Consider the following 22,918-nt stretch of genomic DNA (forward strand, 5'->3'; position numbering starts at 1 on the left):
AATTTGGCCGTTTCTGTACGGGTGGAATACAGCGTCCCAGGGACGCTAAAAAAAAGGGTCCCTGGGGAGGGGTTCGCACGGCGGCTTCACAACCCCTAAGTGACGCGAAATCGCTTTTCCAAACCTCACTCCCTGAGTGAGGTTTTTCAGAAACAGTGGCTTCCAGACGCTGCCGTGCGAATGGCAGCAGCTGGAAGGCACCATTCCCCCCCTTTCCTGAATGCCTTACCATCCCTCCAACCTTCCGGTGCGTCGCCCAGACCAGGGGACATGCCCCCCTGCCCTGCGACTCCAGAGCTGTCGTGCAGAGCAGGGGGCGTGTCCCCTGGCCTGGGCGATGTGCCAGAAGGTCGGAGGCTCCACGCAGGCTGCACCGTCTTCCCTGCCCCTACTGGGACTGTTCGTGCGAACGGTCCTGGAGGGGTACGTCAGCGTCATATACGCCGACGCACCCCCCGAGCGTGGCCGTGCGGAAACGGCCTTTATGTTCACACAGCAAAGCAGGAGATGTCTTAAGGACGACTCCTGAAAAAAGTCCATATTTGAGCATTTTGTTTTGTTTTTAAAAAACACCTTAAGCTGAAGTAAGGCATTCTGAGGATGTCTTGGGGAAAAAATTGTGCAGACTTCCCCCAGAAGAAAACTTTTTTGTATCCTCAGAACATCTTATTCATGCTCAGCAGAATGGACCATGTTGTTTCATTAAGTGTGTTTTCATTTTCTTGCCCCAGCACTCCCAAATGAAAATAAGACAGATATATGTGTTCAACAAGTTGTGTTAATTTAAATTGCTGATCAACATTACTGCTTATTACTATAAGCTAACTATTCCATGGATGGGCTAGGCAGACAACGGTGGCTGTGTTTATGACAGATCCATCCTAGCTCCATACTTGCCCAATTATTGCACTGTCCTCACCTGCAGATGCCCAGTGTACCAACAGGTTCCCAGTCTCAATCCCTCTCTCCTGCAAGAACGTAGGTAAGGGGGACTTCTCAGGTTCGACCCCCCACATTACATGTCCAAAGCTCCACCCTCTGTTGGTGTTTTTCTGGTATTTTTAAATGCTTTTTGGGGTTTTGGCCTGCAGGAGGCACAGTTGTTAGGCTAGCAGTACCACATTTTCAGGGATTTGTTGAGACTCTCTTGATGATACCACCCAAGTTTGATGAGGTTTGGTTTAGGGGGTCCAAAATTAGGGACTCCCAAAGGGGGTGCCCCATCCCCCATTGTTTCCAATGGGAGCCATTCCAATGGGGCTACAGCTTTGAGGGTCCATATCTTTGGACCCCCTGAACCAAACTTCACCAAACATGGGTGGTGTCATCAGGAGAATATCCTAAAGACACCCCGAAAGTTTGGTGCTGCTAGCTTAACAATTGCAACCCTGACAGCAAGCACCCCTCACCTTTCTCTAGATTCTCCTCTTAAATCCACCCTCTTCGGCATGGAGAATCTGAGGTTCCCAGTTTAAACACTGAAAGTGATGCTGTTTCAGGGTGTGGGATAATACAACCTAAAACAGCATCACTGTCAACGTTGTTTTAACTGGGGGCCCAGATTCTTCCTCAGATTTTGCAGCAGGCTCCATTTTACCTAGCTACACCTGTGCCCGGAGGGGAGGGCAGAAAGAACTGCTGGCTGCCAGCTGAGACCCCAGCTGGTGGGGAGGGCAGGGGGCAGGGCAGGGGAGTCTGCCATCACTGGCCTTGGAGAGCTGCTTTTATCAGCACTGAGGCTGGGGGGGCTTGGGGAGGGGTGGCCATGACCCCAGGGGTGGGTGGGGTGTGGTCCCACCCCCAACCCCCCATAAAAAATCTATACCTACGTCACTGCTCTCCTGACATACTTTAAGGCCCCTACAAAATTTGAAAGATGCTGCTCAGCACCAAGGGTGTTCCTTCCCAACACATCCAGCAAAAAGCCATGCGATGTTCCATTTTGGACACACCTTCCATCATGCCCAATGCCTCAGGGTGCTTGCCAATTTTCTTTACCTAACTGGAGCAACTGACTGCATTTCTGCCAACTAGCTGTGACTTGATCATTGTACAACCAGGCTTCTTGAGTTAAACACTCCTCCCTCAGGAACATTTTGAAACACTTCTCTCAGGAACATTCTTCAAAAGCCAACCAGGTGATATCCTAAAAATTCCTGCTTGGTTCTTAATAGCAACTGGCTAATCCTGTGTTATTACATGTGAGGGGGTGGGCAGTCGCATAGCTGCAGCGGGGCTGGGGGGCGGCACTCCCTGGGTGAGCACTGTTGGAGTCACATAGGGGTGGAAAATCATCCCTACACCCCTCCCCTTTCCCCCTTGCCCCTTGCCCCGCCTCACCAGGCCCAGCAGCCTGGAGCAGCCTACTGGTGCGGCAGGAGTGGAAACCACAAAGGTCCTTTCCCCACCCCCAACGGGGGCCTCTGCAGGAGTTGGGCTCACAAGGTCTCCTGGGAAGTGTAGTCCCCCCACGCGCCCCCTTACCTTAGTTCAGTCAGCTGCAAAGTTGGGGCTCGCAAGATCTCCTGAGAAGTGTAGTTCCCACCAGGCTGCTTTTTCAGCCAGCTGATGTTTGCAGCCGGCTAAATTAAGGTGAGTGGGAGGCACAGGGGTGTGTGTGAGGAGGGCAAAGAACTACGGGATATATGGCCAGGCACCATTTTGCCCCATGTGCCATTCCCCCCCCCACCACACCACTGGGGGTGTGACAACCGCAACAAAAGACTGTGAGAAAGGGGAAGTAACTCCTTTTAACCCCTTTAATCTAATTATATCCTGTTAAGCTAATTATTGGCTGGAAGATCTCTAGCCCTGTCTTCTGCCTTCTTTGAAAAATGTGGGGCAGGGCAAAATGATCCACAATTTTAATATTCAATGTCCCTTTTCTTTTGAACAGTATTTGAACCCAGTCAGATTAGTTAGATTCAGCAGCCAGATGTGCATGTCCACAGTGGTTCTGTGGTAATTAGTCAGAGTTGTTATTGTATTTCCTTATGTGCTATGGATTCATGAACATTACCTTACATTTAGGAGAACGGGGAAGCCTTCCTTTCTTTGTAATCTCACATATGCATTTCAGCCCTATGGGTCTTGCATCTCAGTGATAGCAAGACTGTTTATTTCCTTTTTTTCCTAAGCAATTCATGGCTCAGTCTCCCACACATGATTAAATGTGTTTCTAGAGCACCATCTTGTACTCCATAGATGTATCAGCTTGCAACTTTTTATTTAGCTGTAGGGGATATTAAGATTTATGTGATCATCGGGACTGCATTCATTAACAGCACTGTGCAAACTGAAACTGTGCTTATAATGTAGGCCAACTGTGCAGAGATTTTTTTAATGGCTAGAGTGCCTGCCAGACCTTGAGAGAGAGGTAAGTTGTTAGCTATTTAGTTGTCACAAGAATGAACTAGTTTCAGATATTGTTCACCTGGAGGCTGTTTTCAAGCTGGCTGAAGTCAATGGAAACTTGATGGAATTATTACCATCGACCTAAGAGAGCTTAGAAAGTGCACAGAGTGCATTTAAAATTCAGCTCATAACTAGGGACTGTGTGCAGGGTAGCAAGGAAGGTAACATAGTTATGGACTGCCTCAGTAAAGTATGAGAACTTGCATTGTCATTCTTTTCCCATAAAATGAGTCTGACAAAATCCACATCTGTCCCTGGAAGAGATAAATCTGCTTTTTAAAAGAACAAAAGTTTTCATGTAAATTATTGAAACACCTTAATATATTTTCCCATTAAAAATTAAATCATGAAAAGGGAGAAATGCTAAAAAATTAAAAGTGAGTTTGAGACCCCCATATATTATCAAATAAAACTTTAGGCACTCATGTAAACAGACTGATTGCACTTTTTAACAATGGTGTATATTATTAACTCTAATTGCGTAAAAGGCATTAAGTGTCTTTTGTCTGGATAAAATCCCTGCACTAACTAAAGGAGCAAAGACAGGAAGAGAAGTTGCAAGGGAAATCTGTCCTCTCCTGATTTCCCAAATTTGAATCTCCAACTGAACTTGTATAAGACATATATAAGACCAGTTTTTCCTATTACTAGAACTGAGGAACCATGGCTACATGCCAGGTAATTGTATATATATTTGGGGACCCAAAGCAACTTACATCATTCTGTTCTCCTCTGATTAGTTTAAACCTGGTTATTTATATGAGTCTTGAGCCTGCTTCAAGTAAATATAGTTCTTCTTCTACAGTTCTGCTTTGAAAAAACTTATGATGACAGCTGTTGTCTGTCCCCGGGCAGATAGCAGATCAGCAAAATGGGGCTAGATATAGCTCTTAGTTTTCCCCCAACCATGTTAGGACACATCAGGATATTTTTAATTAAAAAAATAAATAAAGCCCATTAGTGAGACTGACAATTGGGCATTAAATTTAACTCCCTTTTAAATTTACCTTGACTGGTGCTCTGCTGAGCTTCCAAGTGGGTTCTACTTAACTAGGCTGACAAAAGGTGCTTCCCCCTTTGCTGGATTACTGTTGAAGGAGAAATCTCCTGTTGTCCTTTTTCTGCCCATTGGCTGGTTTCCAGGGCAACATGAAGGAGAGGGAGAAATATCTTTTTTAAAAAAAATAGGCGAGCAGGCTGAATTTTTCCTATTTAACCAATGGCTACAATGCATTTTTGCTAGACTGCTGCAGTGCTAATCTGGATTGCAAAAATCAGATGCTTTTGAAACAAAATCAGGTTAGGTGATTTTTTACAAAACAAAATCTTAGATTTTGTAAGGGAGAGTGCTTAAAAAGCTTTCAGGGGTCAATTATCCCCCCGGAGCGCATTGGGGCAAGAAATCTTGTCCTGACAAGCCTCCTTCTGGCATGCACTAGGAGCAGAAGACCATTGAGGCAAAAAATCTTGTCCCAACATGCTTCCACCCTGTGGCACACTGAGAGAGGAAATGCATCAGGGCAAGGTTTCTTGTCCCAACGCACTTCCTCTTGTCCCACTTGTGGAAAGTGAGAGCACGCCTGGCGTGACCTTTGCACCAGAGTGGGGCAAGGTGAGGCAGAGCCAGCCATGGGTAATCAGCCAGGGTCTGTTAGGTTGCTATGCAGGAAAGGTAGCTAGACACTTGATTTTCCTGGGTTAGCCAGAATTTGGCCCGGGGAACAATGAGCAACAGAAAAGGAACACAACAGGCCCTGGGGGAAGGGGAAAGGAGAACATTAGAGGGATGGGAGGGAGAGAAGAGGGAAAACCTACACCTGAGATGACGTCCACCATCTGACTTCTACCTAAATATCCCCAAAAAGCCAAACCCCCTCCCCATTTGCTGATATGTGTATTTGGCTTTTTTCAGCTTTTCTGAAAATTTTTGAGTCCAATAGAACCAAATCGGAAAAAAAACCCAGCAACAGAATACATAGAATATTCCTAAGAAAGTAATCATTTAAAATTATTTCAATGGCTTTTATTTGTTTTACCCAGATTTCCAGATTGTGTAGTATTCAGCTATTATCTTTTCTCAAATATTTTTTAAATTACAATTCGAAGAACCTGTATCTAAAACAGTTTTGATTTTTCATCCTTTCAGCTTAATTTCTAAATGCTGTAATTGTTTTTTCAGGGCTATTTCTGTGTCTGTATGTAGTTCAAGGCTAGCATAAACTACATGCATTGTAGTTTTGACATCAGTTAAAAACTGAAATCAGTAACCGTTTAGAATACTCCTTCAAACCTAGAAATTTAATAAAAGCTATTAAATATTCAGTATGTTTTGAGATGCACAGTTTAATGATTTCCAAGGGACAGTTGGTATGTCATGCAAGTTTCAGAAACCTGCTAACACTGATTGAACTAACTGCAATCTGGGGAACTGTGCTCCCATATCACATAGTAAAACAATAGTAACAAGAACAAAAGCAGAATACACATAAAAGGAAAAGTTGGGCAAACTAAGATACCCCAATAGTAAATTTGTTGAGTAGCTACTGTAGCATAATAATGTTCTACCAAGTATACATTATTCAAAGAAAGTTAATAGAAACTTTATATATGCACAATTTAAGTACCTTGTTTCCTTTTGATGTGTCATTGCAGCATGAAAGGGGAATTCAGTATCTGCAGAATGAGTGAGATCATATGCTTAATTATTTTTTTCATTACCTCCTCAATAACTATAACTTTGAGTGAAGTGACGGGATTTAGGGGGTGATGTGGGGTATAATGGTGATGGAAATATTGGCTTTGCTTAATTCTGGCAACAGAAGTCTAGATGTTTATTCCTGAAACTATTTCATAATTTTAAAAAATCAACTGAAAACAGAGTCTTGTTATTAAATAGTCCGGGGTACAACAGGAAGCCATGGCACTGGTTTGCTAGAACTAGCATGGTTTGCTAGAACTGAGCAAGACTGTTAATAATAGGATTTTTGGAGATCATTCATTCATAAATCAGAAGTGACTTTATGGTGCATAATGCACATGAACAAGCCCTCTGTTCTTGTCCCCTCTCCCACATAAAAACCTTTCCCAAGGTTAAAAAAATATATCAGGCTATTTAGGGAAGACCAAGCCTTGTTCTGAACAAGGGTGTTAATGATAGGACATTTTGGAGAACATTGACTCATAGGGTCACCATGAGTCAGAAGAACCAGATGGCACTTAACACATGAACAGTATATGGAGTATTATTTCCACTGGGGATGTTGACATACCATACTTTATGTTCAGAGGTGGGATCCAGCAGGTTCTCACAGGTTCCCGAGAGTAGGTTACTAATTATTTGTGTGTGCCGAGAGGTGGTTACTAATTGGTGATTTTGCCACATGATTTTTGCCTTAGTTACGCCCCTCCTCTCAGCAGTAGCGCACAGAACTTGAAGCAGTCTAGCAGGAGGTGCAATCCGCGGCGGCATGGCAGCCTGCGCCTGCATGCATTCGTTTCCCGCCCAAGGACTGGCGCAGCGGCTGCATCCTTGCCACAGCCCCGCCCAGGAATGCCCTGCCTCTGGAATGCCCAGCCATGCCCCTGTTGTGCCCCGCCCAGCCCCATTGGTGCTACGCCACAGTTTGAATCCCACCACCACCATGGGAACCTGTTACTAAAATCTTTGGATCCCACCACTGTTTATGTTGCTGTGTTGGTTTTAGTGTTCCCAAGTGAGGTTTACAGTGGGTCTCTAAGGTTGTGTTCTCTATAGAACTCATGTTCTATTTTAAAGAGTTGGATGGCACCCAGTCAGCTTGTGTTGATATATTTGGTTTCAAGACTCAAACAAATTATTATAGAGGTTCAGGTAGTGAAAGGGTCAATATTCTGAGTGAAATATTTATTCACTTTAGTCAAGCTATGGAATATGTAGAATAGAACATACCTATTTAAAATGAGCACAGCTTTAGGATATGAGAAAAATTAAACTTCCCTTAGCTACAGAACACTTTAATCTGTTAATGCAAATAATGTATTATACTTTCCAAGGTTCAGGTTGAGAAAGAACTGTCATTCAGCAAAAATGGCCTGAATTAAAATGCTGAACTCATTAATTACATGGAATTCTTTAGAATGAGAAGGCTTCCTATCCTTTCCAGATAGTGAAAGCAATTTACATTTTCCCTTTTTGTTGTGAACATTGCTATTTTTTTTTGCAACCAGGACAAATGATTTGTCTTGTTTATGCTTCTGTCAGGTTGATTTTGTTGCTGCAGATTTTTATTTTTTTATCAGGTTCCACAATAAGTGTAATTTTGAAAAGCTGGTCAGATTTGCCAAAGTGGGTTTTTTCCATCACTAATTCACTTTCCCAGTTCAACTGCACAAAATCAAAAGAAGGTATTTTGAAATTCTTTAGTCATTTGTACCCAGAAGTATCATTTATATATGAAAATATAAATTCATAATAGTTGCTATGAAGGAGAAACATCATCTACCCTATATAGTGTGCAAGTTTTTTAATTGTCTGTTAACATCTTGAAATATTTTAAAAGTCATATGTTTAATGTTATTTAGGTGATCACTTTTATTTTGAAGACTTGTTTGTTTCCAGACCTTTGCAAATGCAAGTCTTGTTACAGGTATCACATATAACACCATTGTTTGTTCTTCTTGGAAATCAACCAGGTGCATGAACAACTGACAATATCTTTTCTTTTTGAATGTCCATGGTATCCATAAACCTCTCCTCCAATACCATATTTCAAATTAATCAATTTTCCTCCTATCAGCTTTCTTTATTATCCAAGGAGAGACATAATCCCTGGTCTTTATAGTCACAATGGAGACTGTCATTGCTCTCACCATCTTCTTCTCCCAAGGCCAAGTAGGCTTGATACCAACTCTGCATTGTGCCTCAGCATTTCATACATAAGTCTGTATGACTCTCCAAATAGGACAAGACAAATTATGACCCTTCCCTCCCTTGCATGCCACCCCTCCCTCCCCTCCCCCTCCCTCCGCTAGGGTGGGTGGGCCATGTCCAAATGCCGGGGCCCCTTCCCTTGCATGCCATCCTTCCCCCTCCCTCCCTCTCCTTCCAGTAGGGTGGGCGGGCTATGTCCAGATTCCAGGTCCCTCCCCCCGTTACATGCCACCCCTCCCTCCATCCCCTCCCTCCATCCCCTTCCCTTGCATGTCACTCCCTCCCCTCCCTTCACTAAGGTGGGTGGGTTATGTCCAGCTGCTGGGCCCCAACTTTTTCCATCCTTGCATGCTACCCCTCCCACCCTCCCTCCTCTTGCATGCCACCTGATTTTATTCCTCTTTTTAAAAAATCCAGACTGAGGAAGAATTATAGAGATTTCAAAAACTTGCTTGCAGTTTTGCGTCATTTTCTTTGTTCTTAATAATGGGTGCTCAATTCAGGTTTGATAGCCTGGGTTGGGAAATTCCTGAAGAGCTGAACATGTGAAGGCCAGGATTGAAGGTGGGAGGGGACCTCACTGAGGTATAATGCCATAAAGTTACCCCCAAAACAGCATTTCCTCCAAGGGAACTGACCTCAAAGATTTAGAGATCTGTTGTAATTTTGGAAGAACTTGAAACCCCACATGGAGATTGGCAACCGTGGCACTCATTGATTTTTTTTTTTACATCGTTCTTTGGACCAATGTGCACAGCTAGAAATTCCATGCCAACAATAATACATTTAATATATATGTAAAAGCAGAGGCATAGTTGGGCCTGGGGCAAACACCACATTTTCTGGCCCCCCCAGGCCTCCACGCCGCCCCTCCACACCCTGCACCCCATGCTTCACTTACATGGTGGTGTTATGGCCTTAACAGGGGTAAGGGTTTTATTGAAGGGAATCTCCACCAGCTGCTAAAAGTGTAACAGCACACATATACTTTTTAAAAATAGCAAAGGGGAATGAACTCACATTGGCAGATCAGGAGAGGGGCCAAGAGGAGATCTTTTAGACTGTATAATACGGGGAAGGAATTCTGGCAATGAATATTCCACAGAGAAGCAAGAGTCCAAATTGAATTTAAAATGTTTTATATAAATTTGTTCAAAAATACAAACACACAGTAAGACATAAGGGTACAAACATTCAAGTTCCTGAGATATAAAAAGGTTTTAAAAGATAGATTGGATGATAGAAATGGAGGGGAGTTTTCAGGGTAATACGTTACCTAAATTCAGCTGAAGAAGATCTTGTAGAAGGCAAGGATTCAAATGACCAGCATCTGAATCCAGGCGAAGGACGATATCGCTGGCCTCAAACCTTGGACCAGACTCAAGGAAGGTACTACAGGCTAAAAGTAAGAGCACACATGTGTCGGGTGAACTTTTCAAACTTTATATACCCTTTTGCCCAGGTGGAGCGAGGAACAAGTGAGTTTTAAGTTTCATTTTTTCTAAATTCCTTTCTGGAACTTCCTCTATGCTTCAAAAGGGCATTTGTTGGGCTGAGCCCTATCTAAAAGCTCTTCTATTGTTCTAAACCTTTGGGACAATGGGAGCTCAATTGGTCCTAGGTTATATCGAGGAAGCACAGAATGGCTTTTCTTATGCAAAAGTAACTCTGTACAGTCTTCTTGGCCTTCAGTATTCAGGATTTGAATGAGGCTTCGATTGATTCAGGATGGGATTCTTTCCTTTGGCCAAGGGGAGATCATATCTGGAGGTTGGGGAAATGCAAGGAAACAACCATCTGTTGCTAGAAGAGATAGTAAAATTCAGCAACTGATGCTAAAGTGGCTTTCCATATTCTTTGTTTTAACAGTATCTTTGCAAGGTGTGGTAATCAAGATCATGCCCACAAACAAAATGAGACCTCCAGGTTATGCTGGAGTAACTCATTATCTTAACTCAGCTTTTGTTAAAGTAGTTTTGACCTTTGGACATGCTGCTACCTGCATAGAGAAGTGTATGACAACTGGCTTCTGCCAATATGATTTTTGAAGCAGAAATATATATAAATAATATTCTGGGGGTCCTTTGGGTCGTTACAGTGGGAAGGGTTACTCACTGGGCAGCACGCAAAGGAGGAAGCTGGTGTGGCACATCCCTCTCTTGCGCCTGGCCAGTCCTCTTTCTCCGCAGCCATCCCTCTGCCCAATGGAGCCTGCCGTGGCACGAGAGGACTGGCCAGGCATAAAAGCTAGCTGCATTGCGGCCACCCTCTCTACCTGGCTCTCATGTTGCGTCCAGCTGTTGTGCCACAGCTGGCTCTGTTGGGCAGAGAGGATGGCCACAGCGCAAGAGGACTGGCCAGGTGTGAGAGCCAGTTGCATTGCAGCCAGCTTGGCTGCTGCCCGAGGGGTGGGCTGATGACCCGACTGCTGTGCAGAGCAGCCAGGCACCACCTGGGTGGGCCTCGGCCCACCCCTTGGCCAGCAGCCAAGTCAGTTGAAGGACCAAGAGGCCCACCTAGGTGGCATCTGGGTGCTCTGCTCAGCAGCCGGGTTGTCTGCTACCTGAGGGGTAGGCGAAGGCCTACCTTTCGGCCCAAAGTGTGGGGAGCGATTTTCCGACCACCATGTGACTCAACCGGGCACACCTGGGGCGTTTGTCCCTGGATGTCCCCATTGCAGTTACACTACTATGTAACAGGTACATCAGCCTATAAGAAGTCCTGGATAAATAAAGCCATTTAGCCTTGTGCTGAGTAGTCATAAGGTTTAGCCCAGATGAAATGGCAACAGGAAAGGCTTTCCTTTAACTTTGTGCCATAAAGTGCAGGCCTGCAGGCCTCTCAGTGTGGCATTTATGTATGTATGTATGTATGTATGTATGTATGTATGTATGTATGTATGTATGTATGTATGTATGTAATTATTTAATTATTTAATTAATTAGATTTCATAGACCGCCTCATCCCCGAAGGGTCTAGGCGGTTCACAACAACAATATATAATAAGTACTTTGATCTTTGATCTGAGCCAGTGTTTAGATAGCCCTGAACTGCCATACAGTGGTTCAGTCCAGGATTTATTTGAGACAAGAACAACAAAAATGAGGATCTAAAGGTAGATCAACTTTATGCAGAGAAGGAACCTCATTATTAAACTTTGATTCTGCTTAAAACTGAAATGTTTTCTAATGTTGGTGTCCAACTCAGAATACAGTCCTCAAAATCGTGCATTCCTATGCATTTGCATAGGAAATAACACCTATGCATGAAATAATTGCGTTTAACACAAAGAATCAGAATCAAGTTGAAGAGGGATAAGGGTAAGATGTTAATGTAAGAGTATGTTGCCAGACCACAGTTTTTGCTGGAAGTGGTCTAAGAGCACTAGCTAGGGTTGCTAGGTCTCCCTGTGGCCGCTGGTGGGGGATGGGGTTGCTAGCTCTAGGTTGCAGAACTGCTAGAGATTTGGCAGATTTGGGGATGGAACCTGGGGAGGACAAGGACCTCTATAAAATACCATGCCATTACAGTTCACTCTCCAAACAGTCATTTTCTCCTGGGGAATTGGTCTTTGTAATCTGGAGATGAGCTGTAAATCCAGGGGATACCCAGGTCTCACCTGGAGGCTGGCCTCCCTAGCACAACCCCAGTACACCAGGCCTCTCCTCAGTGAGCAACATGGTGAGAGACTAGAAGGCCTCTTACTGTAGCATAAGAAATGATTCGATTTCGATTTCGAATACCTTTAATGGCATATAGATAAGAAATGATTGAGAAGATCATTTCTTTCCCTTCTCTTTATATTGCTCTTCTTTTCTAGCTTTCTGCCATCTTTTCCTTTTTTGGTAGCCTTTTTGTATAGTGCGTGTGCTTGCTACAGATCTTTATCATGGAAAATGTGTGGGCATAGTGTCTTAACACTAAACTTATGTAGATTATAATCCTGTTTTGTGCCTGCAGGTAATATCAGAAATACTGAAAAACTGAGTTATGACAAACAGCACCAGTATGAGATAATGGTAACTGCTTTTGATTGTGGGCAAAAGCGTGCAACTGAAGATGTCTTGGTGCAAGTTGAAGTCAAGCCTGTGTGTAAACCTGGATGGCAAGGTTTGTAGAGTCCTGTTTCTTTAGAGATAAGAGATTTACCTTTTCTTTGGTGGTAGAAAGAAAACACTGCCAGTTCTGCAATATTTTTTGAACTTTTTATTTTAACATTTCTCAAAGTGGGTAAAAATACTGCAATTTAAGAATGCAATTTAAAGCAATTAATACCGCAATAATAGTAGCAGCAAAAAAACTGAGGAAATAAGGCAAGTACACAATATATTTAAGTAAGCCCAAAGTATATCCCTAGACCTGGTAGTCTCATAATCAGAAATTCAATAACAGGCAAGTGGCAGAAAGTATTAATAAAGCTTTGTGACTCTTTGCTTAGAAACAACAAAAGCATCCCTTAATTGCTGTCCATTTCTATCAGAAATAAATAAATAACACAACTAATTCCTCATCCTCCACTCTTCCCCGCTGACTGAATTTTATTTGCATGGTGCAACTATACGTTACCCTTTCAATGGCAAACTGGGGCCAATGGTAATTCTGAAGTTTTATTATTACTATATTGTCGAAGGCTTTTATTATTACTGTTTGTCCTTCTTGTTTTGGCTGATTAACAGTGCAATCCAAAGGGGCATGACCCCAGCACCACTGAAAATGTCAGTTGTGCATTTAGGCCAGGGCTGTGGTAATGCTCTTATGCCAGCTCCTTCTTTAATTCCATCTATCAATTTATTTCGATGATTATCTCCTTAGTTTCCTGGCTAACCATTTTCCAGGTTTATTTGCTAATTCAAAATCTTTTTAACCACCTCCATCAGTCTATTAATTTGTTCAGTTAAAATCATGTCTACTTGCTGTTTCAATACGTTCAGTCTTACTAAAATATTTTCATTCTTGGCCATCTGCAATAGTTCTGTTTCCACTTTTTAAATCTCTTCCTGAACTTTTAGTAACTTTTGTTCCCTTTTGTTTTCCTGCGCATTGTGAGCTATTATAATTCCTTTTATAAAAGCTCTACTTGAGTCCCAAACTACTCTGTCTTCCACATTATTGCCCAAATTTAATTCAAATAATTCTTTTAACTTAGATTTACATAATTCACTATATCTCAATCTTATACCAGTGTATTGTTTAGAGACTATCTGAATTGTTCTTCCTGTTTTTGAGCTTTAACAATTCCAGTTTATGGTCTGAGATTATACCTGGAAGAATTTCCACATCTGTATTCAATACTTTAATTTGCTTTAATATCTACATCAAATCAATCCTGGACCATGACTTCAAAGAATTCACAGAAGAATTCCTCCTTTCCCCCATTTGGTGCATATACCTCAATCACCAAAATTTTATACCATTATACATAATTCCAGTCAAAAAAAATCTACCCTTTTTATCTGATACCAATGATTTATCTGATTCGGATAATTTGGGTTTCAGACCATCTTTGATATACACAGCAATTCTATTTTTCTTACTATTCTCACAGGTGTCTATAAATTCCAAACCAATCTGTTTATTAATCAAATACTTCTTACCCTCATTATTTATATGAGTTTCTTGTAGACAAACAATGTGACATTAGTTGTGGTGGGTTTTCTGGGTTGTGTGGCCATGGTCTGGTAGATCTTGTTCCTAACATTTCGCCTGCATCTGTGGCTGGCATATTCAGAGGCATATCACAGAGAAAAGTCTGTTTCACACTATGGCTCATTCCACACACGCAGAATAATGCACTTTCAAGCTGCTTTCAGGGCTCTTTGAAGCTGTGCGGAATGGCAAAAACAGTTGTGAAAGCAGTTTGAAAGTGCATTATTTTGCGTGTGCGGAATGAGCCTATATCTAGGAACAAGATCTACTTTAGGAATGTTAGGAACAAGATCTACCAGACCACGGCCACACAGCCCGGAAAACCCACCACAACCAGTTGAATCTGGCGGTGAAAACCTTCGACAATACAATGTGACATTACTTTTTAAAAAAAACTGGGAAAAAACTCACCTGCATTTACAAGATATATTCATTCACATTCCATGTTAAAATTCTAATATTTCTACCAAACATTTATAAATTATACTTGTAAGAACAAAAAAAAGAAAAGAAAAAGGCCAAGTTTTATATCTTATATAAAAAGTTATTTTTTCCTTACTTTCTTCTTTATATTTTGATTTTTGGCCCCTTGCACATTTATTAAGCTTCCGTGCTCATGGGGAATTTGAATGTAGGTCTCCCAGATCCCAGGGTAAAACTCTAACGACTGCACCACATTGGCTTTGCTGGAGTGCCTACAGTTTCAAACACCCACATCTAGGGGAGTAATGCAAGCCTCTTGGTTATTTTTGTTAGGCCTCCTTTAAAGAGCAAAACGGTCCTGGAAAGTGCTCTGCCTGCTCCCCCCTCCTTTTACTAACAGAAGTCAAGGCTTGTAGGCTGATAATACAGTTGTGGTCAACTAGCAACAGTCGCAACTGCCACTGAACATTCATTTCTTCAAGTCTCATGTTCTGTTTCTTTGAATTTGGGGATCAATCCTAGATTTTAAAAAATATTTCATATTTTTCTGCAACTCTTGGATTTTTTCAGGTTTCCAGATAGAGCTATCATCTTTGTTCAGGGCTCCAATTTTCTGATTTAGGCACACACATACAGGGCCAATTGGGGAATTAGACATGGGGAATTAGGCATGTGAAGAATTCCTCTATAATGGAAATTGCTAGTTTTAGTTACAGTATGATTTTTCCCCCTTTTCAGATTGGAATAAGCGTATTGAGTACAAGCCTGGCTCTGGCAGTATACCTTTATTTCCCAGCATTCATCTGGAGACTTGTGATGGACCAATTTCTGCCATTCAGACCATTATTGAATTACAGACTAACTACATCGGAAAGGGCTGTGATCGTGAGACATATTCTGAAAAATCTCTACAAAAATTATGTGGTATACTTTTGTATTTTTCATTTTTATTCTGTAAAATTTTCAGCTTGCCTTTGTATAGCAGTATTTATCAGCAAGTTTTCAGAATTGATCATTTGTTGAATTCACCTGGAAATTCTTGAGGGATGCTGGTAAATAAGAGAAATTGATAAGCTTACTTAAGGCATGTACAGATGTGCCTCGGTGAATGACAGTATTTTCCAGTTTATTATGAAAAGGAGGTTGAAATTTGGTCATTAGCCAAATATGTTTAGTTCTTGACATTTTTAAAAAAGAACAAAAGTAAAGGTCTAACTTTTCCTGCAAGCCTCCCAAAATTTTGACAATTGCCAGGAAATGTGAACATTTTATTACATTTACTGTAATAAATCAAATGAATGGAATTCCTAAAACCCTTCAACTTTTCCAAGTTTTATAACTTTCTCTTCCCTGTCTGTGTGTTTGAAACTTGATTGTTGGATGAAATATAAGATAGTTCTTAAATTCTGGACTGTATTTGAACAGGGGAGCAACAATTGTTGACCACATACTGTATTTACTGCTACTGCTGGCTTGTTTTCTCAGAAATGACCTTATTATGCACAGTAATTTGATGAATACATTCTTTGCACAGAAGAATGTTCATTATTTCTTTTATTGTGTCATCCATGTGATTATAGAAAATATGAGATGTTGACTCATTAGTGAAAAATAATGACTTGTGGAACAAAAGGGATACTTTGTATAATTAGGAACAGTTCATAAAGTACATAGTAACCCCAGAACTTGAAATCAGAGGAATTTAAATATTAAACTAAAGTAAATACAACAGCATGAGATTCAAACTATCTATGAATTTCCTCTCAAGATACTTAGATATTGTTCTTTGCTTTTGTTTCTTGAAGTGAAAACTAAAAATAGGAGAAGGGGAGAAAGCCGGCTGGAGAATTGTTGAAAAAAACCCCTGCATGACCAGATTTTGGTGTTAGACATCCATGGAATTACCAGACCTAATTCACCTCTGTGCTGCCTCAACACCAATGATGTAGCACAACTGAATTCATTATTTTTGTCTGAGCTAATAAAATTTCATCCTATGCTTCTTTTAAGGACATGTGCTGAAGTTGTGACTACATTGTGCTTCTATTCAAAAGGATGAAGGGCCTGGTGCATACTTGGCAGGTTGAAAACTATGCAAAGGCCCAGGCTTTAAATGTGTTCTTGTCAAATGCACTCATATAGCACTATGAATACAACACAGTACAATGCAGAGTAGCAAAAATATTTAGGCACAATTATGGATCAATCACTATACAGGTTTGAACTAACCATTTCTGCTTTGGAATTAAAATAGATCTTAAAAGATAATTTGATTTTCACAATGTATACAAATCTGTTGAAATTTGAGACACCAACTGCTAGGGGTATGTGGGGGGGAGGTAGCTATGGGTTTGAATGGCAATGGGTGCCTTTTTATGGGAGAGGATGGTTAGCCCAGCCCTGAATCATATAATGGTACTGCCACTTGAAATGAAGTTTCTTGAGCCCAAGGAAATCTGAATAACTATAATCTTGTATGAAATGTACTATTCTTGCGCAAGGTAATTGGACAAATGGTGGCTGAGCAGAATCAAGGATGAAGTTTGAAATGGGCCATTTTTAAGCAAGGCAATTGAACAAGTGAAGGATGGACAACTTCCTGGATGCGCTTGGAGAGTGTCTGGGAACTAAAATTGGTACAGAGTGCTCCTGCTAAAGACCTTTTACTGAAGACATGCAGGATCTTCTGTATGTTAACAATGTACAGTTATACTGAATTATGGCTCCGCCCACACCCACCAAAGCAATCATAGTATTCATATACTATTCCTTACCATTCTTAGACAATGCATATATTTACATTTGAAATGGTATTAAGTTTTCTTCAACATTCAAGAACTAGAACAAAGGTAGCATTATTAATATGTCATAGTCATTTCTGCAGTGAATTCAAGAGAACAGCTTTCTCATTAGCAACTCATTAGCTTGTTCATTATATATCATCTGCAGGAGCATCATCGGGTGCCATTGACTTGTTACCCACTCCCAGTGCAGCAACTAACTGGACAGCTGGTCTTTTGATAGACAGCAATGATATGATTTTTAAATTCGATGGAAAGCAAGGAGCCAAAATCCCAGATGGAATTGTACCAAAGAACTTAACTGATCAATTCACCATTTCTATGTGGATGAAGCATGGTCCAAGTCCTGGATTAAGAGCAGAGAAAGAAACTATTCTGTGTAATTCAGATAAAACAGGTAAATTCACTTTATGTAACACTTTCATTTCCTTTGTCCCAGTTTGAAGTGATGAATAAATCTTGGTATTGAAAATATTATGTATTCAATCATAAGAGCTACCAAAAAAGTACTTCTAACTTTAAATCATTGCCATGGTTTTGGAGGAGAATCACTCTGGAATTAAGAGAAATAAATTGAAAGCATATTCTGATTTCTGATTTATACAGCTATACTGAGTCACTTTTTTCATCTCTTCTATATGTATATATATCATATTTTTTTAGAAATGAATCGGCACCACTATGCACTTTATGTACACAATTGTCGACTTGTGTTTCTGTTGCGTAAAGATTTTGATCAAGCGGATACTTTCCGTCCTGCAGAATTCCATTGGAAACTTGACCAGGTACTTACTTACTTACTTACTTACTTACTTACTTAATCTTTCTTTCTTTCTTTCTTTCTTTCTTTCTTTCTTTCTTTCTTTCTTTCTTTCTTTCTTTCTTTCTTTCTTTCTTTCTTTCTTTCTTTCTTTCTTCTTTCTTTCTTTCTTTCTTTCTTTCTTTCTTTCTTTCTTTCTTTCTTTCTTTCTTCTTTCTTTCTTTCTTTCTTCTTTCTTTCTCTCTCTCTCTCTCTTTCTCTCTTTCTCCCACTCTCAAAACTACAGTCTTGAGCATTAACAATTCTAACTGTAAAAGTACTGTAGAAAAGAGAATAATGCTTGTGCTGCTGCTTCTGATGATGATGATTGTGATCCCAGTGATTATTGGCACATTGGGTTCCATACCAAAAAACCTTGGATGGCACTTGAACCATCTAGATATTGATAAAATTTCTACCTGTCAATTACAAAAGCCACATTGCTTGGATCTGTACATATACTACACTGATACGCTATGATATTCAAGTTTCTAGGAAGGACCCAGTGCAAGTGAACGCCGGCATCTGCTGAAGATCTGGCAGTTGTGGTTTCAATAATAATAATAATAATAATAATAATAATAATAATAATAATAGCAACTGGAAAAACTTACACGATACGAGGATTTAAGGATTGAACTACAAAGACTCTGGCACAAACCAGTAAAGGTGGTCCCAGTGGTGATCGGCACACTGGGTGCAGTGCCTAAAGATCTTGAACGGCACTTAAAAACAATTGGCGCTGACAAATTCACCATGTCAGCTGCAAAAGGCCACCCTACTCGGCTGCACGCATTATTCGTCGATACATCACACAGTCCTAGATGCTTGGGAAGTGTCCAACGTGTGATGTAATACAAAATCCAGCATATTGATCTTGCTTGCTGTGTGTAACTGTTTTGTATCAATAATAATTATAATAATTATGATAATTATAATAATAATGATGATGATGATGATGATGATGATGATAGTGATGATGATGAAAGTATTATTATTATTATTATTATTATTATTATTATTATTATTATTATTATTATTATTATTATTATTATATACACCTATAGCAACTAGGGCATCAAACCATTTACTTTCTTACTATACTTTTATCTCTGTTACATAAAATTTATTCCAATCATTTAACTAGATTGTATGAAGAACTGCTAATGCAAACAGAGTTTAAACTGTGATAATATGTTTTTAAGTGTCAATATTTTGTAATTCTATTAGCTAAAATTATGCCTTGATGTCTCTGGAGATTCTACAGTTTTCAGCTGTCCCCACATCCTAGCTTCATGATAAGCAGCAACTTACAAAGTAATTTTCTTCTAGAATGATGCTTCATTAATTGACATACAGTGCTGACAGTGGTATCTCAGAAGCTGTGTTCTCATCACATGGAGACATTTGTGCTAAGCACAAAGAAATTTCACTATAATTTGACTTATTCTAATGTTTGGGCAAGGAGAAGTCAATACACATTGCTGGATATTTGAAATACATGTTTATTTCACCGGCTCCAATGCTTCTGGCTCAGTCTGTTTAGGCATACCAAGTACCCTTTCCCTTTGCCACACTGGCAGCATTCAAAGGCTGATTCCGCATGGGCCAAAAACAGCGGTGTGAAAACGGTGTGAAAACAGTATAAACCTTTTTACACCGTTTTAAACCCTTTAACATCATTTTCACACCGTTTTCCCACTGCTATTTTTGGCCCATGTGGAATCAGCCTAAGGCCCCTTCCGCACACGCAAAATAATACGTTTTCAAACCACTTTCACAACTGTTTGCAAGTGGATTTTGCTATTCCGCACAGCTTCAAAGAGCACTGAAAGTGGTTTGAAAGTGCATTATTCTGCATGTGCGGAATGAGCCAAAGTAAGGTACAGAGGAAGCACTAGGAGAGGCAAGTGTCATGGGTACAGCTAGATCATGTTTCAGCACCCATTTCTGAGCAAAGGGCCGTTTGGAGCATCATTGCTTTAGTTATTTATTTTGAATAAAGTGGAACTTGCTCTTGAGTAAATATACTGTGGGGTGGGGTTGGATGTAAAGTCTGCTGAAAACACAATATTTCTGAAGCAAGGGATTTTTGGAAAGGGGAAAAATGGTAAATCTGCCCAAATCATGCTGACCTGACATGTCTTTGACTCTTTGAGTAAAATTGGCCTGTTTCTGTAACATATGTGCACTGAGAGATTTAAATTGGCCTGTTTCTGTAACATATGTGCGCTGAGAGTAAAGCCGCACTTGGTCATGCACTGCTCAATGTCACATACCCATTTTGATTGGTAGGAATCCTTGGCTAGGAATGGCCATGAACCATTTGGGTTGGAGTATAGCCTCAGCCATTTATAAGCTGTCATTGTTATGATTCTAACCTCCAATCTTATTGCACCATTTCGGCTTTTCTCCTGAGTTTCTTTTTCCCAATTTACTCACAATTCTAACAAAGCTCTCTCATGAAAAACACACACCACTAATTGTCACAGTAAGCTGCAAATTGCATTCCTTACATATGCAGTAATAAGTCTTCTATTTCACTGCTTCAAACTTGAAAAAGATAAATTTTTAAACTCTCTGGAATTCTAAATTTAAAAAACACTATAGAAGCTCTAGTAATCCTATTTTAAAAAATAAAGATAAAAACCAGGAGGAAGGTCATCATGTGCTGCAGTTCGAGTCTTGGGGCTGTGCCCCAATATAGGTCAATTTTTAAAGGTAAATTCAAACTAGATGAGTGAGTCTTGGAATACCAGTGCACTTGTGTTGGAATGAATCATGTATTTTGAATAATAAAATAATATGTTAGGGAAACTGAACTACCTTTTTGAAATGTAGGGAAACAGCCTACATATAAATATTATTCATTTCTGTGGCAAAATACATTTCTAATAATAGAATCCACTGGAAAGAGAAATCACAGCTGTCAAAGGGAACCTTCTCTATAAATGACAGAAGTGTATCAATTAAAAACAGTACTAGAAACTTTACTTTGGTGTGTCTTAAATAAAACCTTCTCATATTATATATTTCTATATGCAATAACTCTTTGGAAAATTCATATAGTTACATGTGTTTATTAGCACAAAACAAGATTGAGGGGACTGATTTTATCAGAGCTGGAAGAGCTTTCATCTTTAAATTAAATTTTATTCAGTTTTAAGCTAGTAGAAGCTTTAATTGTTCAGTGCTTTTGAAGCTCAGATAACTTAATATATCCCTTTTTTCCTGAGCCAACATGAAACCAGCCATATGTATCATAGTAATAAGACTTTGCACATACACACACAAAAATCCCCAAAAACACCTTACTTACACACTCACAGTTAGAGCCACTAAGAGATAAATTTAAAGATGAATTATGGTAATCCTGCAACCAAGAATGGGAAAAAAATCATTTCAGACATCAAATAGCTCCTGTAATACCCTCAGATCCCTCAGCCTATTATATTCTAACTTTATAATGTCTTTTCTTATCTAAATTATTTACCATTTTATCTTAGTATAAGTGCCTTTTCATCTATTTTTGTTCCCTTGGTTCAAATAATCCTTTAGAAACATAAGGCCTATAAATGTGATGATAATTTTAGAGACTTTAAAAAAAATCTTTAAATAATAATATCTTAGATCGCAGTAAAGATTTTATAAAGATTTATGCTAAAATATCATAAAAGATATAGGTGGGCTTCTCTTGCAACAAATCTGGATTAAAATAATCTCTCTGGATCTTTGAAGCTAATTATTGTAGGAAGTTGAAAATATAACGCGGCAGAAGACAGGCATGATACAGTCATAGTTCATGATAATCGCTGCTTTCAGGTATTTTCACTGTGATAAAAAGGTTTCATTATTTAAAGGTCTAATTCAACCATCCACATTCTCTGGAATGCAGCAGAGAGCACATTAGCATCTACCTGGTGTAATTATTTCAGTGTTGCAGATCGAAGTCCTTTCACATTCTATTTGGTTGTTCTTAGCATATCATTCACTATCAGATTACCATTAGTATTTTGATAGTCATTCAGCCTTGCCTAGCAGTAGGTGAGTTAGGTAACAGTTGACCCAGTTGTCTATTTCTCAAAATATTAAGGATTAATATTGTCTGCTTTCCAAAAACGTTTCCTCATTTGTATGGATCCTATGATAGAGGTACCACAATTTGAGACTAGTAACACCTTAGAGACCAACTACACTTTCCAGAATATAAACTTTAATAAGCCAAAGCTCTCTTCATTAGAGGATCACTGAGATATAGCATTTGGCCAGGCTAGGTGCACAGTAGTAAGTAGAGCGCTTTTTTTCTGTTGACATTTGTTGTTTATATGAATGTATGTTATTTTGATACTCAAGTCTGCTGGGGAGGACGCACTCGCCCCCTGTTCTGGAAGTGGGGGGGAGGAGGTGCTCTGCTGCCGGTGACAGCTGGAGCTGCAGAGCTGGGGCTGCCTGGGCGTGGGGCGGCGCTGCCGGGCAGGGGCGAGGCTCCTCGGCTGCTGCCGCCAGGTCCAAATGGCTCTTTGGGTGGCAAAGGTTGCCAACCCCTGTTCTATACCAATGAGCTAGAAAAAGCCAGGACTGATTTTTCTGTTTGGGGGAAGAGTAGCTTAAGGAACAAAAGTCATGGGTACCAAGAAGTACGTTGACAAATGCTATGATTCCAAAGGCCACCACACTGTGACGGTGGCAATATTTTTGTCTTTCAGGTTACCATAAATACTTCCCTGTTCGGTGAATCATGTACAGATGCTCTGTCACAGTGATGGGTGTGTGTGTGTGTGCAGCAGCTTGTAGTGTAGCATAATTGGAAGTATTATAAACATATCTCAAAGAGATATTACTACTTGATCAGGATTGATTCACCCCACCCTATTAGCAGGGCAAGATAAATAGCACTAAGTCCATATAAAGGCAGTTGTCTGATAG

General features: G+C 40.2%; 1 protein-coding gene across 2 annotated transcripts in view; it reads left to right on the forward strand.

Moving 5' to 3' along the window:
* The window catches only part of CLSTN2 (calsyntenin 2), a 446,373-nt gene that overhangs the window by 355,315 nt on the left and 68,140 nt on the right, over positions 1-22,918 (forward strand). Inside the window, exons 5-8 of one of the 2 annotated variants that reach the window (XM_048505807.1) lie at positions 12,284-12,433; positions 15,131-15,316; positions 17,342-17,590; positions 17,857-17,978. In XM_048505807.1, the coding sequence (XP_048361764.1) occupies positions 12,284-12,433; positions 15,131-15,316; positions 17,342-17,590; positions 17,857-17,978 (707 nt within the window). The remainder of the gene's footprint in view (positions 1-12,283; positions 12,434-15,130; positions 15,317-17,341; positions 17,591-17,856; positions 17,979-22,918) is intronic. The other variant, XM_048505809.1, reaches the window with a different exon arrangement.

The sequence above is a fragment of the Sphaerodactylus townsendi genome, linkage group LG08, assembly GCF_021028975.2.
Source record: "Sphaerodactylus townsendi isolate TG3544 linkage group LG08, MPM_Stown_v2.3, whole genome shotgun sequence".
NCBI classification, from domain to species: domain Eukaryota; kingdom Metazoa; phylum Chordata; class Lepidosauria; order Squamata; family Sphaerodactylidae; genus Sphaerodactylus; species Sphaerodactylus townsendi.